The following is a 9,688-nucleotide window of genomic DNA, read 5'->3' as shown; positions in this document are numbered from 1 at the left end:
CTGAGTTTCGGTGGAAGGTATTGTGTGGGTTTGCTAGAGAGAGGGACAAAAAAGTAGAGAGGAAAGAGAGATGGAAGAGAAGGGAGAAAATTTGAATTTTTTATATTATTTGTTGGTATATTTTATATTATTTTAATAATTTGTATGTAAAAATAAAATCTAGGATGTTGGGTAAGTTGTAAAATGAGATGGTAAAATGAGATAGTAAAATAGATAAAGTAGGTTTTGAGGATGTAAAATAAATACTTTTTTGCATTACTAGATGCTAATGCTCTTAAGGATCTTAATTATACAACATATATATTTTTTATCATTTGAGTGATGAACTTAATACTAATGTTTTGTTTTAAAAAATTTGATTAAATATGATTTTTTTAGATATATTCAAAAGTTATAGAGGGGATGAGATTTGAACCTTAAATGTTTTCTTTTGAAACCCCAAAAAAAGTGTCTATAAGGGAAGAGGCCGAAGACCGAGGAATCCAATTCGAGGATGAACTCGCCCAACCTAGCTAAGCAAAGAAAGGTAGGCAAATTCCAAGGACTACACCTGCCTGAGGAGAGCAAAAAAGCCAAAGGACATCTGCCAACCCCGAAAATCCAAAGGATAAGGGAATGGATGGCAAAGGGAAGGTACAAGACCTGTAAGGGTGGAGGGAGGAAGTTTTTTGAAAAAGACACCTCCCACCTCCGCATTCAATACTCTACACCAACCTAACAAGCTGCATTAATGAGGAAATGACCCATGAACTTCAACTTCACAGCTCACAAGTATCCTAAAAGATCCCCTGAAACATGCAAATGGAGGGCTAGGATGCAAGAGAAATGACTATATAAGGAAGGCAACCCCCCAAAAAAAGGGGCTGGACATTTTTTAAGAAAAAAGAATACAAGGGAGTGAGTAAAGAAATACCCTATAAAGGAATATCATCCCAACTTATCAATATAAGATCCATCCTCGAACTTGCCGGAGGAAGTTTTTTCATTGAATCACTGGTCCATTTACTCCTATTTCTCAATTAGGCTTTGTCAGCTTTAGACTTGGAACAACCTCAGCATTGCACTTGGCTTAGAATCCCGCTCTATTAAAAATTCATTGTTTGAACTTGATTTGAAAGATCCAAGAATCACTATTCTAAATAGGCTTGGGCTTTTACATTTTGAGTTTTTACAGTGTCAATTGAGTTATAAACTCTTAACTAAAGATTAGATACTAAGGTAAAGTGATTATGGACAATATTTGAAAGATTAGAAAACATTTTATAGTTTAGAAGAAAAAATGGATAAGTTTCATTTTTGGAGCCTTAAATATGGGGCATGTTTAATATTTGTCAATCAATTTTTATATGTTCAATTTTGGTCCTTTAAATGTTTAAAATGTATCAATTTAGTATTTTAATCTATTTTGTCTTCATTCATCATTGGAGTGACTTCAAGATGGCCATGTCTATAATCCTAATATTAGGAGAGAATATAAATTAAAGAAGAATAAATAAAGGAGAGAAAAGAGAATGAAAAAAAAAAAATTTAAGAAATTTTTGTTTAATTTTGTTTTAAATATTAATTATTTTTTATGTAAGCAGTTATAAAATTTCAGATCTCTTATTTAAGGACAAAAAACTTCCCTAGTTGAGCTATAACTAAAACACATATATTTTGTCATTTGATAATTGTCATGAAGGTCATTGAAATTTTAAAAATTATATTGCAACATTACATGTAATTGATATTACAGTATAAGCACTAATTCTCCTATTAACTCATTGGATTTGATACCTATACCAAGTAGCAGAGGTTATGGGATGTGTAATAAGATTTTTTTATCAAAAAGAAATGTAAGCCAAATTATTGTGCTTGTAATTGGGTGAAGACTCCTCCCCATAGAAAGGTTGGTGATGGTGAGACCCTTTGTGGCCTTGTAGGTGGGAGTGGAAGTGGAAGTGGAAGTGAGACTCTCACTTTGTAACTTGTAAGATGGTCATGCAGAGAGGGAGAGTCTGCCGCCGGAGACCTAATAATTTCCCAAGATATATAGAGTGGTGGAGTTTTTGATAGCCACTCAAGACCAAAAAGGGACCGACCAATTAAAAAAAGTGAGCGAGAGAGCACAATTCAGGGGACTTCTCTCTAACTTTTCAATTTTCACAATCAATGGGTACCACTAGCTAGAAATGTCCAAATGGATGGACCAAAACTCAGAACACAAATGTGGGGACCGTTTTGAGCGATTGAAAAGACCAAAAATCCACCACACCATCAATGGTCCAGATTTCTATCTACAATTCCACTCCCAATAAGCCTATTAGCTTAAGTCAACAACTCTCAATTACTGCCACACCGCGCCTTCATTTTTTTAATCTCAGACCTCTCTCCCTCTTTTTTTTTTATCTTTTTGTTCATGTTATTCACACTTCTTCCTTAGACTTCTAGTCAATACAATTCTGCCATTTGGTTTCCCTTACTAGTCTCCATCATTACCTCACTTTTTTCCTTTTCAAATATCACCTCCTCTTCGGTTTGCACTCATTCAAATTTTCTCTATTAGTTCACCAAACTAGCTGAGAAACGCATACACCCTTTCAACTAGAGAGAAAGAGAGAGACTCTAGCTAGCTAGAGATGGCAAGGGAGATGCAGAAAAACAGCATGTTTATAGAACATGGACCTGAAGCTTTTGACAACGGTGGTATTAGGAAGAACATTGACGATGATGGCCGAGAGAAAAGAACTGGTAATGAACTTTTTTACATATAATTTTAGCATTTGTAGTTAAGTAGCTTAATTAAAGCTCTCATCAAGAGCCATGTATAACTCATTAGTGTTGCATAGTTCTTCCATGCATAGAGAAAAACTACTTGAGAGCTCATTGATCAAGTTTTAGCATATGTGCTGAGAGCTCTCTGGAAGAGTCTTGTAATCCGGTGATATTATCCTATTACTCTGTAGAGTAGAGGAGAGTTTGAGTTTGAATTCTCTTAATTGCAAACAAAAAAAACAACCGAGAGCAATTTGTCCGTCTCTCTCTCTCTAGCTCTCTTTCTTTTGTTTAATAGTTGTTCTGATATATTTTTGGTTGATATGTTTTTGATAAAGGGACATGGTTGACTGCAAGTGCCCACATCATAACCGCAGTGATCGGGTCAGGAGTGTTATCTTTGGCTTGGGCAATAGCACAGTTGGGTTGGGTGGCTGGACCAGCGGTTCTCATGGCCTTCTCTTTCATAACCTATTTCACTTCCACTCTTCTTGCGGATTGTTACAGAGCTCCAGACCCTGTCACCGGAAAGAGAAACTACACCTACATGGATGTTGTCAGAGCTTATTTAGGTATATAACTCTCAACTATAACAATAATTGCACTAGTCTAGCCAAATACTACAAAACATCGTTTATCTTTTTCTGACCAAGCAATTAATAATTTAATAGTCTCGAGAGAGTTCGAAGAACACATTGTTTATTGAAAAGAAAGCCTCTTCCCTATGCAAAAAAAGCTTACAGTAATATTAATGGCTATTCGCTTTTTTGTTCTGTTAGGAGGTAGGAAGGTCCAGCTGTGTGGACTGGCTCAGTATGGGAATCTTATTGGCGTCACTATCGGCTACACTATCACTGCATCTATTAGCATGGTGTAAGTGTTTGACGTACTTTTCAGACTTTTGACTGTTCACATATATTGCACTTTGTGGTAAAAGATTTTCTACTCCTTTTAACCTTTTTACTGCTTCGTAATCAGTGCTGTTAAGAGGTCAAACTGTTTCCACAAATACGGACACGATGTGAAGTGCAAGACGTCAAACTACCCTTTCATGGTCATCTTTGCTTGCATCCAAATCGTGCTCAGCCAAATACAAAACTTTCACAAGCTCTCATGGCTCTCAATCCTTGCAGCCATAATGTCTTTTGCTTATTCTTCCATAGGCCTCGGCCTCTCCGTGGCAAAAGCTGCTGGTGAGTGATTAATTAACGATTAGTTTTGCTAAAATTAACGATTAGTTTAAACATAAATTTCTCATAGTGACTAATTATGTCGGTTACTATGATTAAAAAAAAATGAAGGTGGAGGACCAGTTCGGACAAGCTTAACGGGTGTCACAGTTGGGGTTGACGTGTCGGGGTCTGAGAAAGTTTGGAGGACCTTCCAAGCAATCGGTGACATCGCTTTCGCTTATGCCTACTCCACCGTCCTCATCGAGATACAGGCAAGTGATTACTCTTCTTCTTCATGTAAATTAAAGCAGCTCCTACTACTTATAAAGTAGATCACATAAGATGGGAAAGGTGTTTTAGAGCAGGTTCTACTTATAAAGTAGATCACATAAGATATCACTAATATATATATGAAGCTGTACACACCACCAAATATAATATATATATGAAAAATCAAACAATATTCCCACCGGAAAATAAGACTCTTGTCGTATATAGTATATAATATTAGCTAAAAGCTGTTTCACACAAATCTGTACACACCACACACAAAAAAAAAAAAAAAAAAAAAAAAACCTAAATTATGAGTCAAACTTGGGCATGTATACATAAGTAGTAGTTTTACACTAGGAAATGTTCACGGACACCGCTTCGTTAAGTTTTTATGGGGTCCAACCGAGTCTAATTATTGAGAGGATGATAAAATAATAAATATTATTGATAGTTTTTATATTTCTGATAAAAATAATATCAAAATTTTTTATAATTTGTTAACAATTTCGATAAGGACATCAGTTAATGTAATCCTTTGTTTATTTATATTATTAGTAGTATATTATTATGAAGGTGTACGTATGGGGCATGATGGTCATGCATGCATGCATGCATGCATGGCGGATGTCTGGAACAATAAGGAATCTAAATTAATAAAGTAATAAGTACATGCTTGGAAGTTGAAACGCGTGCCTCATTTTGTGTCGGCATGCATGTTAAACTATCAAGTTTACTTTTCCGGGTGTTATTTTGATGAAAACTGTTTGTAGTTAGAGAAATGATATGTCTACAATATTTTTATAACAAATTTTAAGTGGCAAGTTGTTACTAATTGTTATTGTTGGAGTAAAAAAGTAATCTTAGCGTTAGTTTGAAATTTGAACCAATAACAACTATCCACCTGTGATTTGTTATAAAAATGTTGTAAACGTAACATCTCTTTTGTGGTTATTACCGACAGAAATGACTGTTTGTTTTTTTTTTTATAATCAATTATTGTTGTAATACTAGGAGGAGAAAGTATATATATAACAGTACGTAATAATAAATTAATAATAATAAGAATAACACTGCTAAATAATTAATCAACATGCTGTTTGATAAGTCAAGTTTTGTAGTTAAATTAATATTTCGTCATATACAAATATTTGAGGATTTAGGAAGGAAAGAATTTGAGATGCGGAATTAGTAGTATATTATAATTATCTTAAAAATAAAAATAAAAAGATACCGATTGTTGCCCCAAAAATTTTTTTTTTTGAAAAGTAATATCACACTTTTGTTTGGTTGAAGCTATGAGAGAAAGAAGAGAAAGGGAATAATTAAAAACTAAAAAGTAAAAAGTGTGGGAAAAAGAAGTTTTTATTGTATTTGAATGGAAAGAAATAGTGAAAAGAAAAGGGAATAGAATAATCTCCCTTTCCTCTCAAAAGAGTAAAATCCTATGCCCCTCCTCCCAAATTGGGAGGAAAAAGAGAGAACGGAAAGAGAGAATCTTTTTTTTTTTAAATAAAAATTCGGTCATAGTCATATAAATATCATTTCCTTAACACTTTTTCATTGGTTAATTACCAAACACTATTAAGAGATGGGTGTTTTTTCTCATCTAATTCATCCATTCTTCTTCCCCTCTCTCCTTTCATTTTGCTAAAACGTAGTGTAATTTACATTACTTTGATGTAACATCATTTCATTGTTATCATTATTAGCGCAGTTATTAATTATAGCTATAGTTACCAATTCTCCAAGTAAATATAAAGATAAAACAATTTTGATCGAATTTTGCGTGCTAGTTACCTACTGAACTTTGATTAGGTCCACTTGCTTATACTGTCATGACTCACCAGTCACTGTAAGACTCAGATCTGAGTACTGAGTAGCTAGACTCAAAAAGCTAGAAATCTAATGTGACAGCATGTGATTTATACGTGTAAGAATGAAGAAATTTCTCAATCCCTCACCTATTTTGCCATATATATCTACCAAATTGTTTATGTTTTGCAAAAAAAAAAATTATATATATATATATATATATTGTAGCTCAACTGAACCTTTTATGTTATCAACAAACGTTGCTCAGTGTGTCTAATTCTCTCAATTCCCCATTTATCAATTTTTTTTTTTTTAAAAATCGATTTTTAAGATTGAAATCAACAGCTTGTTACAAAACAAGTTTGTACCTTGTTCATTACACAATACATGTGAACATATTCCAAAGAAAAGATTAGGGTTTTTTTAGTGGGGGCCAGTTTTTTGTCGTAGTTGATAATTTTCAAAGAGAAAAAGATTCCTGGTGGACCATCCAATTGGGCGGACCATAAATTCTAAATTGTAGGCCATTGAAGTTGTTGGTCTTTTTTTCAGAAAGAGATGGAACTCCTTTCATTGTTCTTCATCCTTTTGAAGTGCTTTATCTGTTTTTCAAAAGTTGGGTTTGGTCGAGACTAGAGATGGCTGGAGAAGTTGGGAAGAATAAAATCAAAAATATAGGAAAGACTGTATTTTTTGTAAGAAGAGAAAAGAGGGAAGAAAATTCTTCCCCTAGACACATTTTTTCAACCCTCCTAAATTGGAAAATTTGGGAGATAAAAATATTCGAATATCACATCCAGCTTTATAGAGTAGACGATTCGTCACGTCTCAAGCCAAGGATGTCACTTTTATCAGATCGTTTTCCGTGGTGCCTTTCAAGTTTTAACTTGTTCCAAACAATTAAAAATGCAAATACGATTTCATATTGTGCGCATGCTATCGTTGATGAAAAGGAAATCTCTTCTGCTTCTTGGTGTCAGCTATGATGCTCACTAGATTCGAGTGGGAGTCTAGTGGTCAATCGCCTTGCCGTAGCGCTTGGATTTGAGTCGTGCGAGAAGTATTAGTAGTAGAATTGGTGAAGTCATTTAGGATAGGGATTTAACTCGTCATAGTAGAAAGTGACTTAATTTATTATAACATAAAAAATTAAAAAGCTACGACGCTAGTGTTTTATTTATTAAAAATAATAATTGGGATTTTGACCTTGAGCTAACTATTGAAAGTTGAAACCCAAATGAACTCCAGGACACACTGAAATCAAGCCCAGCAGAGAACAAAGTCATGAAGAGGGCAAGTTTTGTTGGTGTCTCAACCACCACTATGTTCTATGTACTATGCGGGTGCGTTGGTTATGCAGCATTTGGAAATGAAGCACCAGGAAATTTCCTTACTGGGTTTGGATTCTATGAACCATTTTGGCTCATCGACTTGGCTAATGTTTGCATTGCCATCCATCTCATTGGTGCTTATCAGGTAAACATTCTCATTTTTCCCCCTCCATATATTGTTATATTTGGTTTGATCATTCCGTGTTGAGTAATGTCACGACACAACATGACACAACTTTTATTATGTACCAATCACGTCACGCACGTATTGATTTGGTTTCACGAAGTTCTAACATTATTTTCACACAAACAGGTTTTCTGCCAGCCCATATTTGGGTTTGTAGAGAAGTGGTGTGCTAGACATTGGCCTGACAACAAGTTCATCACAAGTGAGCATGCTCTTAATATACCATGTTATGGTGTGTATTACATCAACTCCTTCAGGCTGGTGTGGAGGACAGTATACGTTATAGTCACAGCAGTGATAGCCATGATATTTCCATTCTTCAATGACTTCGTGGGTCTGCTTGGGGCAGCATCTTTTTGGCCATTAACTGTGTACTTTCCCATTGAGATGTACATTGCACAGTCAAAATTGCCCAAGTTTTCTTTCACCTGGACTTGGCTAAAGATATTGAGCTGGGCTTGCTTGGTTGTCTCAATTGTTGCTGCCGCTGGATCTATTCAAGGCCTGGCCCAAGATGTCAAAACATATAAGCCCTTCAAAACTCAGTAAATTACGTTCAAGACCTGGTTTCAATTTCCAAGCACTCTGTAATATATAAGAATTAGCGGGTATTCTAGAATATCCTTCTTTCAGTTTTCTATATCAAACTGCTGTTCAAAGTACTATTTGTATCACGATGAAAAAAAAAAAGCAAGGAAAAAAAAGTTGAAGCCTTTGGTACCTTTTGCTTTTATTTTGGCAACTACCCACCATGTCTTAAAGCAAAAGCATCAAATATCATTCCTCAGTCTCACATGAGGTGGTATTACATGCATCCAATGTATGTATCTTTCCTCTTATATGAAAGTGAACCGTATGGTGAACTGAGGAAATTCAAAAGACAATAAATTTTCTTTTTTAAATGTTAAATTCTATAATTGGGAGAGGAAAGATTTAAACCTTGAATATCTTTATTATAAAGAGAATAAAATGTCAATTCAGTTACGAAACTCTTAGCAAAACAGACCACGCTTTGAAAACTCAATAAACTAAGTTCAAGACCTGGTTCCAATTTCCAAGCACACTGTAACATATAAGAATTAGTGGGTATTTTGAAATATCTTTCTTTCAGTGTTCTATATCAAATTGCTTTTCAAAGTGCTATATGTATCACGATGGAAAAAAAGTTGAAACCTTTGGTCCTTTTGCCTTTTAAAAAAAATGGAGAATCGGGTAGATGCCACTTAATCTGCTTTCACATGGTGTCAAATCCATTCAACGATTCTGTGCTATCAGATTGTAAGGGAATCTCCATTTCCCCGTGAGACCAGGAGGAAATGTGAGGTTGAGTTTAAGATTTCTAAATTCCTAATAAAGAAAAAACATTGGTTGGACACTTTTCAAAACGCGGTTTGCTTTGTCAAGAGTTTCGTAACTCAATTAACACTTTTTACAATAAAGACATTTAAAGTTTAAATCTTCTCTCTCCTAATTATCGAATTTAAAATTAAAAAAGAAAAGAAAAGAAAGAGGAGTCAATTGTGTTATGGATTTCCTCAGTTCACCGTACAGGTCAACCTTCGTGTGAGAGAAGATATATGTACTGGATGCATGTAATATCACCTCATGTGAGGAATGGTATTGATGCTTTTGCTTTAAGATATGGTGGGTAGTTGTCAAAATAATAAAAAAAGAAAAAGAAAAGAAAGATGAGTCAATTGTGATATGGATTTCCTCAGTTCACCGTACAGGTCAACTTTCGTGTGAGAGAAGATATATGTACTGGATGCATGTAATATCACCTCGTGTGAGGAATGATATTGATGCTTTTGCTTTAAGATATGGTGGGTAGTTGTCAAAATAAAAGCAAAAGATACCAATTCCTCACACGAAGGTTGACCTGTACGGTGAACTGAGGAAATCCATAACACAATTGACTCCTCTTTTTTTTTTTTTTTTATTTATTTTTTTTTTTTTTTATTATTATTATTTGGACAACTACCCACCATATCTTAAAGCAGAAGCATCAATATCATTCCTCACGCGAGATGATATTACATGCATCCAGTACATATATCTTCTCTCACACGAAGATTGACATGTACAGTGAATTTGGTACCTTTTGCTTTTATATTGACAACTACCCACCATATCTTAAAGCAAAAGCATCAATACCATTC

At 34.6% G+C, this 9,688-nt stretch overlaps 1 protein-coding gene across 1 annotated transcript; it reads left to right on the top strand.

Moving 5' to 3' along the window:
* The first annotated feature begins 2,347 nt into the window (after positions 1-2,347).
* Positions 2,348-8,249, top strand: LOC126708886 (amino acid permease 6-like). Its single transcript, XM_050408881.1, has 7 exons — positions 2,348-2,730; positions 3,093-3,326; positions 3,534-3,627; positions 3,733-3,947; positions 4,056-4,198; positions 7,260-7,487; positions 7,656-8,249. The coding sequence occupies exons 1-7, from the start codon at positions 2,619-2,621 to the stop codon at positions 8,076-8,078; spliced, it is 1,449 nt and encodes a 482-aa protein (XP_050264838.1). The 5' UTR covers positions 2,348-2,618; the 3' UTR covers positions 8,079-8,249.
* Positions 8,250-9,688: the final 1,439 nt, after the last annotated feature.

Source organism: Quercus robur, chromosome 12 (assembly GCF_932294415.1).
Source record: "Quercus robur chromosome 12, dhQueRobu3.1, whole genome shotgun sequence".
In the NCBI taxonomy this organism is placed as follows: Eukaryota; Viridiplantae; Streptophyta; class Magnoliopsida; order Fagales; family Fagaceae; genus Quercus; species Quercus robur.
This window is presented reverse-complemented; position numbering and strand designations above follow the sequence as displayed.